This window comes from Pyrgilauda ruficollis, unplaced genomic scaffold (genome assembly GCF_017590135.1).
Source record: "Pyrgilauda ruficollis isolate IOZ18807 unplaced genomic scaffold, ASM1759013v1 scaffold189, whole genome shotgun sequence".
Classification (NCBI taxonomy): Eukaryota; Metazoa; Chordata; class Aves; order Passeriformes; family Passeridae; genus Pyrgilauda; species Pyrgilauda ruficollis.
The window spans coordinates 108,635-126,630 of NW_024517984.1; the positions used below are offsets into that span (position 1 = coordinate 108,635).

Genomic DNA, 17,996 nt, shown 5'->3' on the forward strand with positions numbered 1-17,996 from the left:
CATCCCTTGGTGAACCAGGCTGCATTGCATAACTGGATTAGTTTTCCTTTTTAATCCTGCTTTGGCTGGTCACAGACCTAAAAGCAGTGCAGAAATTAGATTTATAGATGGTAAAGTACCAGCCCAGAGCATGGAGGTGCAGCACAGACTGAAAACCTGAGATTTCAGACTGAAGAGAGGGAAACTCTGCTTCCATAGCCTGCTTGCTTTAGGTGAATTCCTTATAAATGACACTGTGTAAACATCTTCCAAAGCAAACAGAGTAGGCTGGACACCATAAATTTAAATAAATGTGTGTTCATTTAGTTGTCTTTGGAAGTTGTTGACTTGCATGGTGCACTTAGAGGCAAATACTATTTCAAGAGGAAACTATCTATCCAGTAAAGTTCAGGAACAACTTTTCCTTCTAGATGTTTATTTTTCGGTAGAGATTTTGCTGCTTTGAAGTACTATGTCAGCTAACACAGTTCATGTCCCAGGTTAAATCATGGAAGTAAGTATGATGAAGATTCAAGATTTGGCTTAACATTTTATCATCAAATGATCACATATGAGCTCTTATATGCTTGTGGCACCAGAAAATTACGGGGTTTAGGTAGTGGATTTATATGGGTGGTTTTCACCAAAGAGTTTAACCTCATTATCTTTGTGCCTGAATAATGAGAAAGGGAAACCAGGTGTAGTTTCAGAGTTGATTTAAGTCTGTCTGCAAATGTGACATTGCTCAAAGAGTTAATGCTGAGCTGCCAATGCCATGTCCTTGCTCCTGTGACACACGTTGGGTAACCACTTGATAAACCAGATTAGTTGACTAATCCAACTGAAAATTAACCCACCAGAAAATAGGTATATTAATTTTGAGCCTCAAGGTCATCAGTGTGGGGATAGTATAGCTGGGAATGGGGAAAAATATTGCCTTTCTTTTAGTGGTATTCCATGGTATTCCACATTTTAAGGTAATCATGAGTTCACAGCTTTTCTGAAACAGGTTCTTCTCTTTTTTTACTTTTTTTCTTTTTTTTCAAATACAGTTGAGTTTGTATACAGTCTGTTCTTAGGAAGCAAAGCATAGCAGCACTTACACCTGCTGGCTTTTTTTTTCCTCCTTTTTTTCTTTTTATTTTTTTTTTTTTAAGATTCTTTCCAAATATCTTCCAAAACAGCACAAAACCACCCATTTTTATAGCAGCTTACAAAGTACAGTCACTAAATGTATTGTGTCCCTGCTGCCACTGAGCAGTTTACAACTGGGAGCAATTCTTACAACACATCCTTCCCTGTGAGGGTGGGCAGGCTCTGGCACAGGGTGCCCAGAGAAGCTGTGGCTGCCCCTGGATCCCTGGAAGTGTCCAAAGCTGGGTTGCAGAGGGCTTGGAGCACCCTGGAATAGTTGGAGGTATCTTCTTTATTTGGGAACACCAACAGGAGACCAGACCAGAGCAAATACCAATGAAGCATGAGAAGAAGTCACCAAAACACTTCGGGAAGTGGTTCTTGGTTCACATCAGCTCTGTTGTCTCACGGTACTTACATCTCCGTGTATTTTCATTAAAAACAGAAAAATACAGTAACCAGAGATCCAAAAGCCAGGCATGATGTGTACTTCTTTGCTTTCTCATGGCAGCCACCAGCTCAGCCCACCTGGAAGACCTGGCTTACCTGGACGAGCAGAGGCACACTCCCCTGCGCACGTCGCTGCGGATGCCGCGGCAGAGCGTGGCCAGCGCCCGGGCGCAGCAGGACCTGCGAGGTAGGAGCACAGCGAGGCCCTGGGGGCTTCCCACCCTGGGGGTGTCTGTGTGGGAACTTCATCCATGTCCGTGTGAAAACCAGAATCTCAGAATGGTTTGGGTTGAAAAGGACCTTAAAGCTCATCCAGTGCCACCCCTGCCGTGGCAGGGATGCCTTCCGCTGTCCCAGGCTGCTCCCAGCCCTGTCCAACCTGGCCTTGGGCACTGCCAGGGATCCAGGGGCAGCCACAGCTGCTCTGTGCCAGAGCCTCAGCACCCTCATTCCTTCCTCATCTCTTCCAACCCTGCTCTCTGTCCTGTCTCTTCAGGCCCTTGTCCAAAGTCCCTCTCCTGCTCTCTTGGAGCATCTTTAGGCACTAAAAGGCTGCACTAAGGTTATCCCAGAGCCTCCTCTTGTCTCTTCTCCAGGATGAATACCCCCAGCTCTCAGCTGGTCTCCTTGGGCTTAATAATTTGATAAGTTATTAAAAATGAGAAATTTTATGGACTGCTACTGTTTTGTCTTATTTTTTCAGTCAAGGCCAGGGATTGCAGTTCCCCCTTGTGTTCTGCAGTGTGCCAGTGGGGAAGGAGCCCAGTGCAGTGATGGGGCCACCAGCTCAGCCACTGCTTGTAGGGTTGCTCACAATGCCTGTATTCAGGCAGCTCTTTGAGTTCTAAAAAGCCTTTTGAAGGGGAAATTTTTGTGGTTCTTTGTGGCAAATTCCACAAACAAGACGTTAGCAATGAGAAGAGGAGCCAGGGCTGACATTTTAGTGTTTTGCTTATTATTCCCAGGCAGCTCTAGCTCAGTTTGCACCATCTCCTTGGGATTTCAGCCCACCCTTCGACTTACATCCCTCTTTTAATCTGAGCTCAGTCTTCCACCACGTGCTTACGCTGTTACTGTGACAGTCCTGAGTCTGCAGCATATCACCAGACTAATGCTTCAGCCCCATCATTTTTTGTTGCACAGATGAGTAAGTGGCTGAGAAAGCTCATTTGGGATATTTTCAGGTTGTTTCTGTGCCATGGGACTGGTTTATTCTCCCCTGTGCATAGATGAGGGGTTTCTTTTGGCCATACCTGAAACTTCCCTGTTCTCTAGGGGGTTTTGGGAGCCCACCATCTTAGGGTGAGGAACTGGGGAGCTGGAAGGCACAGGCTGGGTTTTACCCAACATGCTCGACCTGGTACAGCCTGGCAGGACTTTGTACCAAACACATGAGACCCCCAAAGAATGGGTTTGTGAGTTTTGGATTTCTGCAGTGAAATCCTCTTGGCTGCTGAGGCAGTTCTAGAAGTGCATTAGCAGGCAGTAAGTGGAGAAAGCAAAGTTTGACAGACCAAATTTCCATATGTTTGGAGGCAGGAGCTTGCCAAGGCTGTGTAATTTGCAGTGATTGCATCCAAAACATTCAACTTTATTGTAGGAACAGAATCAAATTGTTTTCCAGACACACTTTTGAAACCCTTGTAGCACTACATATTTTCCTTCTGCATTTTGGCTTTTTTCCCCCCTTTTTGTGACAGTTGCATGAGAATAGCAGCAGTGTTTCAATTTTTTAAAGTTTGTTTCTTATCCTACCTGAGGTGCTGTGCTGTTGTTAAAAAGAGAGGGAGAAGATGTGAAAAAGCAAACCATCACTATTTGGAAATATTTTCGTGTCATTGCATATGCAAGGGGGGGCTCTTCCCTGAAATGCTGCATTTTGCAGCTGTTGCTGTGAAATTGCATCAATCTGGACTATTACAAACTGCAACTCTTTGTTCCAGCTGGAAATCCTAAACTCGTGTTTAATTTTAATATCCCTAATCTTTGCACTGGGCTGAAATGGTGAAGACATTCGTGGCCCAGTGCTGGGGGACACATTACAGCCCACTGTCTGTTCCCAGTGTTCCAAAATCCCAGTGAGAGAGACTAAATGGGAGATTGCTATTTTTTGTTAAATCAATTATTTTAAGCAGGGGAGCAGTGGAGGAATCCCAACACTAAGAGTGTGATAAGCATTTGTCCCAGTGACAGCTTTTTAATAGGATGGGGAAGGCAATTTTTGCTTTCCCCATTTTCATCCCTGGGGATTTGAGGCTTTTCAGGTTGCTGTAACCCAAGGCAGAAGCTGATGGCTGTGATGTACCATGGGTTTTCTTCTCCAGAAAGCAAATGTCAGAAAAAGTGTTGCAGGATGGGAAGAACCAAGATTTTTGGGTGATGTTTGGGATGGCGGAGAGGATAGTTCCAACTCCCCCAATATATTGTGGATCTGTATATGTGATATGGCAGTGGTATGCTTTCCTTAAGTTGTTTTTATAATTTTCAAGGGATTTTCCTCACAGTATCTGTTTAATACTGTTGCCTTGTGGGTAAGAGAGTTTCATGTGCTTCTGAGAAACACTAAAAAATAGTTCAGCCTTTTTAGACACAGAGGCTGTGGAAAAAAAGGAACTGTTTTCATGCCATGTTTAAGATGACACTTGAAAGAATCACAGAATCATAAAGGTTGAAATGCATCCAATAAGTTCATCAAATCCAATCATTCCCCCAGCACTGCTTAAGGCCACCACTGAGCCATGTCCACAAGTGCCACATCCTTTTAAATCCCTCCAGGGATGGGGATTCCACCACTGCCCTGGGCTGAACAGCCCTTTAAGTGAAGAAATTTTCCCTACTATCCAAAAGTTGCAGTCTAAAGCAAGTAAAGGAAATAAAGTCAGACATTTGCTTAGTTTAATATAATACACCCAGATCTGGGTTGCTTGAATTGAAGTTTACAGCAAGGGAAGAGCCCAGTTGCATGTGGTGGGCTGTGTTTCAGTTCAGTATTTTAAAAATTTGTTGCTTGGGCTCTAGAGAAGTTGCACAGTATTTCTTCAGCACCAGCACACATGGTCTGTTGGGGAGGTATTTCTTGCTCTTCTTGATAACTTTATGGTGCTCTAAAGCATCATTTCTCATTGTGAAAAGAGAAGATACTTTAATTGCCAAACAGAAATATCCTGTCAACAATTTGGCTTAATTTATTTACTCCAGAAGAATTGAAATAACTTTGCTTAGATTGAATTAACACTTGTAGGTGCTGAGATTGTTGTGGGCTCGTTAGGTTGAACAGGTGAACATGCATTGTGTGTCTCTATGTTCAGCCATCAGTCCTGTCTCCCAGAGTGCAGCATTCTGCCCAGGGCCTTCAAAGGTGGTGGATTTAAGAAGAAAATTAATTTCTCCAGCCACAATTTTTCCCCAGCTCTAAGCTACTCCCTGTAAAATCTTCAATGCCCTGGAAAATACTGTGGATGAGACAGATGCTTTCACAACAAACCTGTGGGTGACACAGAATTGTGTTGTGTTTTCACCTTTCGTAACAGAAAGATTTCTGTGTGAGATAAACATCCGTTTCCAAACTCTGCTTTCCCATCTGGTGTATCTTGTATTTTTGGGGTACCCCAACGTTGGAAGGAAGGATGATCTGACTCCATGTTCTTAGAAGGCTAATTTATTGTTTTATTATGTATATTATATTAAGAATACTAAACTAAACTATACTAAGGAATATTAAAGAATACAGAAAGGATACAGATTGGAGGCTAAAATATGCTATTGAAAAAGTTGTGACTCTTTCCAGAGCCTCGACACAGCTGGGCTGTGATTGGCCAATAAGTAAAAACAATTCACATGAAACCAATGAAACAACCACCTGTTGGATAAACAATCTTCAAACCACATTCTAAAGCAGCAAAACACAGGAGAAGCAAAGGAGATAATGCTGTTTTCCTTTTTCTCTGATGCTTCTCAGCTTCCCAGGAGCGAAATCCTGGCGGAGGGATTTTTCCAGAAAACATGACGGTAACTGGGCGTTGATGTTCTTCCCATGTCTCCCTTTGCAGTGCGCTTCGCGCCCTACAGACCCCCCGACATCTCCCTGAAGCCGCTGCTCTTCGAGGTGCCCAGCATCACCACGGAGTCCGTGTTCGTGGGCCGGGACTGGGTGTTCCACGAGATCGACGCGCAGCTGCAGAGCTCCAACGCCAGCGTCAACCGCGGCGTGGTCATCGTCGGCAACATCGGCTTCGGCAAAACCGCCATCATCTCCAGGCTGGTGGCGCTCAGCTGCCACGGCACCAGGATGAGGCAGATTGCTTCAGATAGCCCCCACGCCTCTCCAAAACGTAAGGGCGGCGGCACGCGGGTCTTCAAAACTCAGAGCTTTTGCGTCAGCTTTTAGAGTGGTCTTGGCTGAAAGAAGCCAGTTTCTCTGCAGGCCCAAGCTTAGTCAGGACCTTTGAGAAATGTGTCATAGAAGGCCTGAATGGTTTGGGTTGGAAAGGACTTTAAAGATTATCTCATTCCCACCCCCTGCTATAGGCAGAGGCACCTTCCACTCTCCCAGGTTGCTCCAAGCCCCATCCAGCCTGGCCTTGGATACTTCCAGAGATGGGGCAGCCACAGCCAAAGCTGGGCAACCTGTTCCAGGGCCTCCCCACCCTCACAGGGAACAATTTCTTCCTAATACCTAATCTATATTCTTCCTAATCTAAACCTACCTTCCTTCAGCTTGAGGCCATTCCCTCTTGTCCTATCCCTCCATGGTTGGAAAGGACTTTAAAGATTATCTCATTCCCACCCCCTGCTATAGGCAGAGGCACCTTCCACTCTCCCAGGTTGCTCCAAGCCCCATCCAGCCTGGCCTTGGATACTTCCAGAGATGGGGCAGCCACAGCCAAAGCTGGGCAACCTGTTCCAGGGCCTCCCCACCCTCACAGGGAACAATTTCTTCCTAATTCCTAATCTATATTCTTCCTAATCTAAACCTACCTTCCTTCAGCTTGAGGCCATTCCCTCTTGTCCTATCCCTCCATGCTTTTGTGCAAAGTCCCTCTGCTGCTACAGGCCCCTTTTGTACTGCTCCTGTCCCAAAGCTTCTTTTTGAAGAGTCAGAATAGTCTGTCTCTGACTTGTCTGGCTTAGAAACATCACAAACTTTCTCTGGCTGGGAAGACTCCAATTTTAGAATCATAGAATCACAGAATGGTTTGGGTTTGAAGGAACCTTTAAAGGTCATGTAGTCCAATCCCCCTGCTGTGGACATCTCCATCCAGATCAGGCAGCTAATATTCTATGATTATGAATCCATGCCAATGCATTCTTCTTCCCATACAGATTGTTTATCTCCTTGAATTATGGTGTAAATATTCCATGCAGGTCTCAAGCCCCTGTAGGCTCAGGACCCAAGATTGCTCTGCCTCCTCTGGTCCCATCCAATTCCCATCACTACACAGTGGCAGGTTTGCAGGTAGAGATGACAACATTTTAAAATCACTCAGCTTTCAGTGAGTGAGTAAGACAGGACTAAAAATACTGAGTTAGGTACCTGAAGGTATCTTTAAGGATGTAGGTCACTGTATCTCAGTGAAGCTGTAGTTAAATCTGTTTACTGGAAATGCTGTGCTCTTGCCCTGTCGGAAGAGCTGAAATGTCACCGGGATTGGCATGTTGAACAGTGTCACTTGTCAGAGCTAAATAAACAATGTGTAGTGAAAGGCAGGGTTTGTTTCTATATTTTAACCTCAGCTCTGCTGTGCTGTGTCCCCAGTCTCCTTAGGATGATGGTGGACATTAAAGATATGGCTGTGCTAAACCCCTTCTGGGCTAAAAGCTGGATTTCTCACATGGGGTGCCTTGCACCCTTTGTTCACAGATGATGAAGATCCTTGGTCCCACCTAACACATGGTTTAGTTCACTCTGATGTGTCCCTGGAGTTGAAAGCTGAAGGATTCCTCAGTGTTAGTTATTAGGATGGAAACCTTCAGAATCAGTAATTAATTAGATTTGATTTCCTAAAGAGATCACAAGTCTAGCTATAGAAGATAATAATTATTCTGCAAGATCCTTGTGGGTCCCTTCCAATGCAGGATATTCTATGATTAATCTCTGATTTTGTGATAAGTTTCTTTGTAATTTCTTTTTCCACATGCTGAAAAAAAATCTATTATGCTTATTAAATCTGTGCTAATTAATATGTGCTAATCAGGTGGTCTGACTCTGCTATGGCAGTCGTGCAATCAGCTAATTAAACTGGCTTCAATGCAGCCTCATACTTCTAATTCCTCACTCAGAAAATTAATACAGGTGACAGTGGTGTTATGCTCAGAATCAAGAACGTGCCTCATTCTAACACATTCAGGGTTTAATTATGGAGGCAGCAGTCGTTCTCCTCTGTTGTTTGCCATTAAATGGGTCATTGTTTGCATTATTATTTCCAGTCAAACTCAGGGATGCACTGCAGCAATCCAGTCAGGAGAATCCTCTGCCAGCACAGACTGCACTTCAGAGTGGTGGTGTTCTTAAAATAATCAATAATTAGACATCACCAAGTGCTGCCTGTTGTGGTGTCATTCAAAAACCCTCCATATGAGTACTTTGAAATGAAAATAAAAATAGTTTGGGAATGTTATCCACAAAGGCCAGGTGGATGAGCTTCTGTAGCAATCTGCTGGTAAAGCCAATTTCTGCTTTACCAGGCAAAAGAGGCAGCTAAAATGCACTAGGACACAGTTAAACTTGCCAGAGATGATTCCAGGATAATTTATTATTTGCTTGCAAGCCTTTTCCAGATCCTTGTGCTGCTCCTGCTCCTCTCCCCCTGATTAAATTAATGGGCTTCAGATGGCTGTATTAGCTGGGGCTCTTCGTTTATTTATGTTAGAAAATAAGCCTGTAATTCAGAAAAATTGGCTGTCTGTGCTGAAGGAGGACTTGGAACCAAATTAACCAGTGATTGTTCATAACAAGGGAAGGTCTGTTGGCAGAAGTGGAGTGCAGGAGAGCTCTGCACTCAAATCCACCAAACCTGAAGGCAGAGCCTGCCAGAGGGCCCAGTTCACTCCATTATTGTCATTATTTTGAAGTCAATGAAATTACAGTGGGGAAGATGAATAAGACAAACTCAAGGCTTTTTCTTAGCGATCCTTTTCTACTTCCAAAAGAAGTTTCTTGAGAAGCCTCCGGCCCGGAAACCCCTGAAATCCCAACCACAGTATTTGCGGGAAGTATTTTAACCGCCATGCATATGAAACAGCAGCTGCCTGGTTTCTAATAATAATATCAGTGCTTGTCTTAACCTCTTTTCCTTGGGCAGATGTGGATGCCAACCGGGAGCTGCCCTTGGCTCAGCCGCCTTCTGCGCACGCGTCCATCGCCAGCGGGAGCTGCCCCGGCACCCCCGAGATGCGCCGGCGCCAGGAGGAGGCCATGCGGAGGCTGGCCTCACAGGTAGGGCATCCCCCAGCCCTTGGGAAAAGGGCAGCTTTAGTTGGCACTCTTTGGGAAAAGGGCAGCTTTAGCGGCACTCCTTGGAAATTCTCCCGCTTGGAAAAATCCGTGCGTTCAAATGCGCGCTTGGGGTGCCTCGAGAGACTTGTGGAAGGAGTTTTAGTACTTGGGAGAGTTATTTCTCTAAAATGAAGCTCCCTCTGCATCAGATACACTTCCCTGTTACTCTGAGGGTTTGTCTCTCACAGCCACCCTACTGTACATTGCAAATGTTAGGATATGACACAATTATTGAATGAATTATTGAAATAATTGTGGTTTTTCTTCAGCACTGAGAACAAAATTGCCCAGTGTTTAGCTTGAAAAGGGCAGGTACTGTGCTTGGGGAAGGCACAAGCTGAGTGTTAATGCTGTGTGTGCACTTGGGAATTTTTTGGAAAATTCTCCAAAGTAGACCATAGCCTTTGGAACAACACACAAATTACTTGCTGTTTTGGCAGGAATGGTTTGTATGGAACATATGGAACACTGTCACTTAAGTATGTAAGATTTACAGCTTGAATTTTACTGTATTACTGAGATTTAAGCCTAATTCTTTAGTGGTGGGAAGGTGCCATTCTATTGCTGTGAAATCCAAGGAGTTTGCTCTTGCTCCTCCCTCACCTTTTGGGAGGATAGGAGCAGGAAATGCTTTCCTGTCACCTGCTCCCACTTTGGAGAGGAAAATAGCAAGAAAAGTCTCTGTTCTAAGTTATTACCAGGACATGTTTTGCTTGGCTTTTTGTGCCAGATACTGTTTGTCCTGTCTGCTTTCCTGCTGCACACAGATGGCCAGGCAGGTAGTATGTGCTGCATAAACAAATACTAAGATTTGATACTCTCCTCTTCCACATGGAGTTCTTGAAAGGAATGCAAAGCCCAGGTCTGGTTTTGTTCAGGTTGCATTAGTCATTGTATTCCTTGCAAACCTGAAGCTCTGCAGACTACCAGAAAGGGCAGTAAAGTGTGCTATCTCTGCTTAAAATACCTCATCTATCACTTCCCCTGAGTGCTTAAGTCATCCTGCTGGGTATGTAATTGATAAATGGATGCTGTTTTAGCTTGTTTCCTCCTGGAAAAGGTAAGGAATATGGCTCTTTCAAACACTGTGTCACATCCACGGCATAGATCGCTCACTGAAGATTTTTTTGCATCTCTGATCACTGGAGAAAGAGCTAAAAACAATCCTTACAGCCAAAATTAAAGTAAAAATGGGTTGTTGTACCTTGGCTGCAGATTCTTTAAGAAGGGTTTTAAGGTCCTTCAATCTATCTGGATGGAAAAGTATTTCTTGGATATGTGTGTTTTATAGTTATGTTTACACTGAAGTAAGAATTGAAGCACAGAAGAAGGTGTTGACAGTGATGGACAACCACAATTGTCAGGGTTATTTTAGGAGCTAGATGAACCATATGTGAGGAGCTGGAGAAAGCTGTGTGCAGATGTTCCACCTCTGCCTGCACTGAGCAGAGCAGAATGTTCTCAGATTGGGCTGAGGTCCCTGTGCTGCAGAAATGCAGATTGTTACAAAAGCAGATTAATAATATACAAACAGTCTTAGGTAATGGCTGGCACAGGCTCCAGAATGCTGGTGGGAAGCTCGTTGTCCTCTCACCCACTCCCCTTCCCTCTGAAAATGTCACTTATCCCAATATTCAGAAGTTGTGTATCTATGATGACAGAAATGAAAGGTGAGCAAACAGTTGCTTTTCCTCCTCTGGATTACTCAGGGTTGTACTTTTATGCCTGGTTTTTGTACAGTAAATTCTTGGGTGCAAAGTTTGCATTCAGCTCTTAATGTCAGAGATGAACAAATCATTAATTTTAGAACTAAGTAACTGCTGACTGGCAAGCAGGAGCTCAACTCGGTCCTGCCATGCTGACCTTTCCTTTTCCCTGAAGGTTTATCCTTTACTCACAGAGGATTTTTAATGGACTGGCTACCCAGTTTTAACTAACCCATTGAACAGCTTTATTCTTCGGGTTCCTGGATGCTGTGTGGTCACTTGTGGTAGCAGCACTTAAACAAATGGACCTGAAACCCAGCTCAGCTGCACTAATGGGTTGTACCCCGTGCAGAGCAGCTGGTGGAAGAGCTGCACATCCTTTGCATTAGTTCATTTTTCTGATGCTGAACACAGCTGGTGGCTCCAGAGGCTCTTGTCCCCATCCTCCAAGCCGTATCCAAAGCATCACTAACATTGCTGCAGGCATATAAAAACAGTGTGCTCCTGCCCTACACAGAGGTGGAGGGATTCATTGCTGCTGAGCCTTGGTGCCCTGGGCCACTGTAGAGTTTCAGAAAGCATTTACCAGCATGCTCAGCTATGTAAAGATAATGAACATTCCCAATAAACTGGGTCACCACGTGCCACATACTGGGTCACAGTCACATGCAGTGCTAATGGCCATTTCCATTTTCACAGCCAGCATTGTGCCTGGCATGTGGCATAGTGGCAGGTCAAAGTGTTACACTGCATTTATTTGTATGGGTCAAAAAAAGAGATCTTGTTAGAGGTTGAAATACAGTGCTGAAGCCCTTTAAGAGCACTGGAGGGAGTGGGGTGTTGCTGTGAGCTCAGGGGTCTGGGAGGCTGGTCCAAGGGGGTTGGCTGTCCCTGCATGACATGCTTCCAGAAGGAAGCCAAGACAAACCACAGAGGAGGTGTGATGGCAAAGGAAAGCTGCCTAAATGGAGTAGATTCTGTTCCAGAAGCATTGCTGGAGAACTGCAATAGTGAAATAATTGGAAAGGGACCTTTCCCAGAGCATTAGTGGCATTCAACAAATACAGGATAGAAAGAATAGTTTGAAGCTGTTTGGGGTGAGTCCCATCCACACCAGCCCCTGGCCATCCTGGAGGCTCTTACACTCACTTCTCACATTAACCTGTTCTCATTCCCAAGGGTGGAACAGGATTGGAAACCTTGAAAAGTTTTACAGGGTGAGAAAACTGCTTCCCACCCAGCTCCATGCAAGTGAGGAGCCTGATTCTCAGCCCCATCTCCAGCACCAGGCTCCACTCCCAGCACTGGCTTTTGGCAGCCTCTCTGTGATTTGAAGATAGAGAAAATGTCACAAGAGAATAAATAACATCAAGATGAAATTCTGGCTCAGGTTGCATTTTCTAAGAACGTCATTCTGCCTTTGCTTTGGTTGACTTCCCAGAATCTTCCTTTGCTTGCTGCTTTAGCTTCAGATCCACCCATTAAGCATTATGTTTATCCTACTGGTTATAAGGCTTAGTTGATACACCAGTAAATCGAGCACAGGGATCAGGAATTATGGAATCATAGGATTGCTAAGGTTTGGAAAGACTTCTTAAGATCATCAAGTCCACCTGTAATGCATGGGAAGTGGCTGAAATTAATTGGGTTGTAATTGTATGTGTGTCCCAAAATCTGATGGTGATGATGGTTACGCATGACCTTTTTTCCATGACATGACTCTTTGGATTCCTGGAAGAAATTAATTGGCCTTTCATTAAAAGAGACTTTATTTTTGTGTCTACACACAAATTGCATAGGAAATCAGAGTAATTTCTGTTAGTGGAACCTGATATCAAGGAATGGCAACTTGCGAACTTCATTCTGTGAAATGTACAAGTTATAATCCCCAAATAAATAGGATTGATGAAAAGAAATCATTACCTCTGTAATTACTTTACATAGTGCTGTTCTCTAAGGGAATTAATTCTATTTTAACTGTCTGGTAGGAAAAATTCTGTAAGGAATTTGGAGGTATCCATTAAAACTTAAATACATGTATTAGAGCTTGATGCTTGAAATAACAGCCCAGCTTTCTCATCACTGCATGTGTCACACCTCGTTTTGACTGGGAAAGGAAATTACTGCATTATATCCCATGGGTAATTTCATATTGAAAATTAAAAGCCAGTGCTGAACCAGCAATGGGTGAGTATCCCACAGCGTGGTGTGTTCATTCCTTGGTACCATCCTAGCCACCCTGGAGCCTCCTGGAGTCTAAGGGACAGGTTTTGCAGGTGGAGAGACAGAAAGCCTTCATCATGTCCAAAGCCACGGGCACATTTCATCCCAGCTGCCCTGAGCTGCAGAGGAGCTTTTCCTTTTCAGTGTCTTCAGCTGTATTGTCCTTCCCAAGTTCAAAAATGCAATTTATTTTGCAACATTCTGTGCTACAGTGCTCCAGGGCAGTGATGGTTTTGGTACAGAACTGCTCCCACCTGCCTTGCTGGGATATTTTTGGATACCCAGTGATATTTGAAAAGAAAACCCAGTCCAGAATGGGAGCTGCAGAAAAGCTTTGTGCCCTGGCAGAGGCTCATTCCAAATGGGCAGGCAGTGCCTGAGGCTGGAGGCAGCAAGGGAGCAGGAGAAGCTGTGCTGGAGTGGTGCCAGAGCAGCTTCCCAGGGGATTCACAGGCAGAGACAGATTTTTGAGGGTCTTTTTTATACTGCAAAAGAAAACAAGAAAGTTGGCAGCGTGGCCTGAGAAGATATCACTGGTTTTCTGCTTATTTTAATAAGTGGGCAGAACGTAGCAGGGTTCTAGCAGAGTTTGCTGAGCTGGAAAAATCAGGAGAAAGCTGGGAAGAGGGGAACTTTTTTTTTTTTTTTTTTTAAATTGAATTAATTTTTTTAATGAAGTGTGGGATCACAATGTATGAGTAAAGTACAGTGAGCCTGCCATCGCCCCCAGCTCAGGGGAATCTGTACCCTGTAAGTGGTGCTGCCTCACTGTGAGGGACTCAGGGAGTGCTGTCTGTCCACTTCCACAGAGCTTGACATGTGAAAACAAAGCAAATAAAGAGTAAGTTCAAGAAAACAATCACAAGTTTTTACTGGCACCAAGTTCTTAAACAGAACTCAGAGCATAGCACAAGCTCAGCACAGCACTTCAGACGTCAACCACCATCATTGTCAGTCTCTGCAAACAGCTTAATTTCATTTATTCCTCAAGCGGGAGGTCCAGTCATTTTTCAGGATCAGTGCCTGTTTTTACCAACTGATTTGTCTGGATTCTTGTCATAGTTAGTTAACACTCATTGCTCTTAAAGACTTCACCTGCCAGAACAGCTCAAACTCGCCAAATGAAAAACCGCTCCTTTTACAACTGTCCCAGCGTGGCTCTGATGAAGACACGGAGTTTTTCATTCTTTTCTCTTTGCTAGGTCGTAGCTTACCACTACTGCCAGGCTGACAACGCCTACACCTGCCTGGTGCCCGAGTTTGTGCACAACGTGGCCGCGCTGCTGTGCCGCTCGCCGCAGTTCGTCGCGTACCGGGAGCAGCTGCTGCGCGAGCCGCACCTGCAGAGCCTGCTCAGCCTCCGCTCCTGCGTGCAGGACCCCATGGCCTCCTTCCGCAGGGGGGTCCTGGAGCCCCTGGAGAGCCTGCACAAAGGTACTGCTCTTCCTCGCCGTGCCCCAGCCTCCCACGAAGCTTTTTTTGTTATGATTTTTTAAATGATGCTTAGTTGGGTTCTGGGCGTTGGAACAAAGCGATGGATTAATGTGTGCGCGTCGCTTGTCGAGGTGGAGAGAAGAGGTGGGATCTGGAGAGGCTGGGAAGACTGAGAATCATGGAATGGTTTGTGTTGGAAGGGGCCTTAAAGCTCGTCCCATTCCACCCCTGCCATGGCAGGGACACCTTCCATTATCCCAGGCTGCTCCAAGCCCCATCCAGCCTGGCCTGGGACACTTCCAGGGGCAGCCACAGCCTCTCTGGGCAACCTGTGCCAGGGCCTGCCCGCCCTCACAGGGAGGATTTTTTTCCCAGTATCCCATTTGGACTTCCCTTTTCTTGCTGCTTTCATATCCCAAACCTGTCATTGCAGTTCTCAAGATGAAAACAAGCAACCAGTTCCATTCACAGCAGTGCTTACAGGAAAATGTTCTGATGTATTTGTGTAGGGGGTGACTTTTTTTCCTTTTCTCTGTCACTATTTAGTGGGTTTTGGAGAATCTGAAGCTTTCACCAAAGGTCTGGTATCATAAAAGTCCATAGACACCCTGTGTAAAGCTTCAGGGGGAGCTGGTGACAAGCCTTATCCTGATAACAGACTTAGAGCTTTTTCTAATACAGCATTGATTTTGTCTTCTTTTATTTCTCCCCTCTGCAAGTTATAAGTAATTCATCATGACAGTCACTAAATTTAAGATCTTTGCTCGTTGCCATGAAAACTGTCAGAGCATTGCAGAGTTCAAGACTGTTGTCCTGCAGAATCATGTTTATTACTGTGCCTGTGCTGCATCTTGGCTGCAAAAATAGTTCAGTTAATTTTGTTACCACCCTACACACTACATTGTAAGATCCAACATGAAGTAGATGCAGCTTCTGGCAGATTCAAAGCCCTGATGTTCAAATCAGCTCTTCAAAACCGTGTCCAAGCTCTGAGCAGCAGCATCTGGGTCCAACCTGCCCTGTTCCACCAGGCACACAGCATATGCAGAGCCAGCACAGCATGACAGTGGTTGGTTTTCCTGGCATGGAGAAATGTCACTGTGGAAGGAGCGTGGTTGCTCTTTCCTATCATCACTCTTGGCAAAAAGAAAAAGGATACATTTAGGAACCGCTGCTCTAGAGGAAAATAATTCTTGGTTATTACAGTAGCGCCTTGGGAGATGTTTCAGCTCTTGATTTCAGAGTGTTTAGGAGGATTCTTATTTTTCTTGTCAAGGAGGTTGACCCCCATCTGGCCCTAAATTCTGAGAAGTGGGAAAATTTTATGTGAAACCTTTTTTTTTCCTTTCCTCTTGGGCTCTGCACTCAGCACAGCTCCAGTGGAGCCGCTGACCAAGACTGCCACTTTTCAAACCTGCTGGTTGAGAGTGCTGGCAAGCTAATTTGCACCAAGTGTTCTCTAACAAGATGAACAGTATCTGGAAATTGGTTCTAAAATATATAATATTTAAGACTCTGTAAATATATCAGCAGGTCTTTAACAAGGTGCTGTTGAAGCTTTAGTGCTACTGGGACAAAACTATTGCACAGGTGTTAATGGTGAACGCCACTGAGAAAGATTCATGTTTCTCAAATACATAATATATATATATTTTTTTTTTTAACATCAAGGAATCTAAATCATATATAGGAAAACAAAGTTCTAATTCATCCCCTACTCCTGCTTTCTCCTCTCTCCCTTAGGCTTTATCAGGAGCATGAGATGTGGGTATAAAACTCAGGCACTGCGTTCACTCCAAGATTTCAGAGAGGAATAAATTATATTTTCTGTTGTATCCAAAAATCTTACTGAGAAGTTAACTGAAAAAGCAGCTATGGTAATTTTAGTGCAAAATACATATTTTTCATATGTATGTTTACAGTGCAGTTGATGTAAGGCAAGGACAAGATGCTCAGCATTCCCAAGCACGGGGTGTTTGCACATGCCTGTTCTCCCTGGAATACTGCAGGGACCACAGGATCTCATGGTCAATGAACATTTTGTGCTGGGGTTTTGCAGAAAAGTTTCTTAATTAAAAATTGAAATTAAAAGTCAAAGAGGAAAACTGACCTGCTGCCAGGAATATTGACCTTTTTGGTAGCAGGAGTTTATCTGTAGTACTTTACAGATCAGGGCTTGTAGTACATGTGAACAGCATATGCCATCAGTAGATTGAGATTTCACATTTTACACCTGGTTTTGAGTCTTATGAGGCAAAATTACCATTGAGAAGATACCCTTTGAGCTTAAGATACAGGTCCAAAGGTATCTCTGCCATTAATTGTAAAGCCATACTCAGCTCTCAGTGTCTGACATAGTAAAAATAACTGCACTGTCAGCATCACCTGATGCTGTATTCTCCAGCAGCAAAAAAAAAATCCTGTTTAAACAGTCCATGATTTACTTGTAGGATTTTCAAGGCCAGGTTGGAACAACAACAGGATGTCCCTGTCCCCAGCTGGAGGGTGGAATGAGATGACCTGTAAAGGTCAATATGCAATTAATGTATCATTAAAAAGGTGCTGCTGCTGTAGGTGTTTTCTTCTTTGGCAATATCTGGTCATGGTTTAAAACTCTGTAGTGACATTGCAGTACATTATGGTTGCTTGTCTATAGCCTGTCCAATAAATGCTTCTTCTCTTTCTTTCAGAGAGGAAGATCCCTGATGAAGATTTCATTATATTAATTGATGGTTTGAATGAGGCTGAATTTCACAAGCCAGATTATGGAGACACCATTGTATCATTCCTGAGCAAAATGATTGGAAAATTCCCTTCCTGGCTGAAGCTGGTAGTGACAGTCAGGACAAGTCTACAGGTATGTTGAGACCCAAAACAGGGATCAGCTGTGTCATTGTCATGGTGGGACTTTGGTAAAGAAGATCTTACTGGATGTTCTGGGTTTGCTCAAAAACTTTATTTCAGGTTATCCTTTTGGCTTTTTCATTCTTGGGTTTACATCCATGTCCCTAGGCTCACTCTACAGCTTTGGAGGGATCTAATCCATCATCGCTTATTCATGTAAATAAATGTTCATCAGCAAATAGCTCAGATCATTTTGTGAGACTGTTCACATGCCAGTAGGGCCTGACTCACGGGGCCATTAGGAAGGCAGAGCCTGGTGTCTGGCAGCCTGTGCAGCTAAATAACACCCTCAGCTCCATGTGGAAAGGCAAAGGAATTTGGATCTTCGTTCCTTTTGGCATGACCCAGGGCATGATGATTTCAGTCTGATTAGGCCAAGACATTACTCAGCTCAAGACTGTTGTGAGCAGGTCAGCAGGGAGCTGAGTGTGGTTCCAGCTCCATCAGGGCAGCCAGCCCCCACATAGTCGTTGTCACTGGGAATGGCAGCTGCTTCCCAAGATCCAGGAGAGCACAGACTATTTGCTGTTCAGTGCTGGGGTCCATTTTTTGCTCAGTAATGGAGTAAATTAAATATCATTTGGAAGAAATCTTTCTGTAATTGTAAGTAAATTGGATCCCAATGACTTGAATTCCTCATTTAATTAGGGCTTTTGCATCCGTAAAGTCTT

At 44.3% G+C, this 17,996-nt stretch overlaps 1 protein-coding gene across 7 annotated transcripts in view; it reads left to right on the forward strand.

Annotated features, from left to right (window-relative positions):
- Window positions 1-17,996, forward strand: part of TANC2 (tetratricopeptide repeat, ankyrin repeat and coiled-coil containing 2) — a 146,663-nt gene that overhangs the window by 92,809 nt on the left and 35,858 nt on the right. For all 7 annotated transcript variants that reach the window (XM_041465417.1, XM_041465418.1, XM_041465420.1 and 4 more), the window contains 5 exons: window positions 1,625-1,750; window positions 5,613-5,894; window positions 8,865-8,998; window positions 14,190-14,421; window positions 17,112-17,278. In XM_041465417.1, the coding sequence (XP_041321351.1) occupies window positions 1,625-1,750; window positions 5,613-5,894; window positions 8,865-8,998; window positions 14,190-14,421; window positions 17,112-17,278 (941 nt within the window). The remainder of the gene's footprint in view (window positions 1-1,624; window positions 1,751-5,612; window positions 5,895-8,864; window positions 8,999-14,189; window positions 14,422-17,111; window positions 17,279-17,996) is intronic.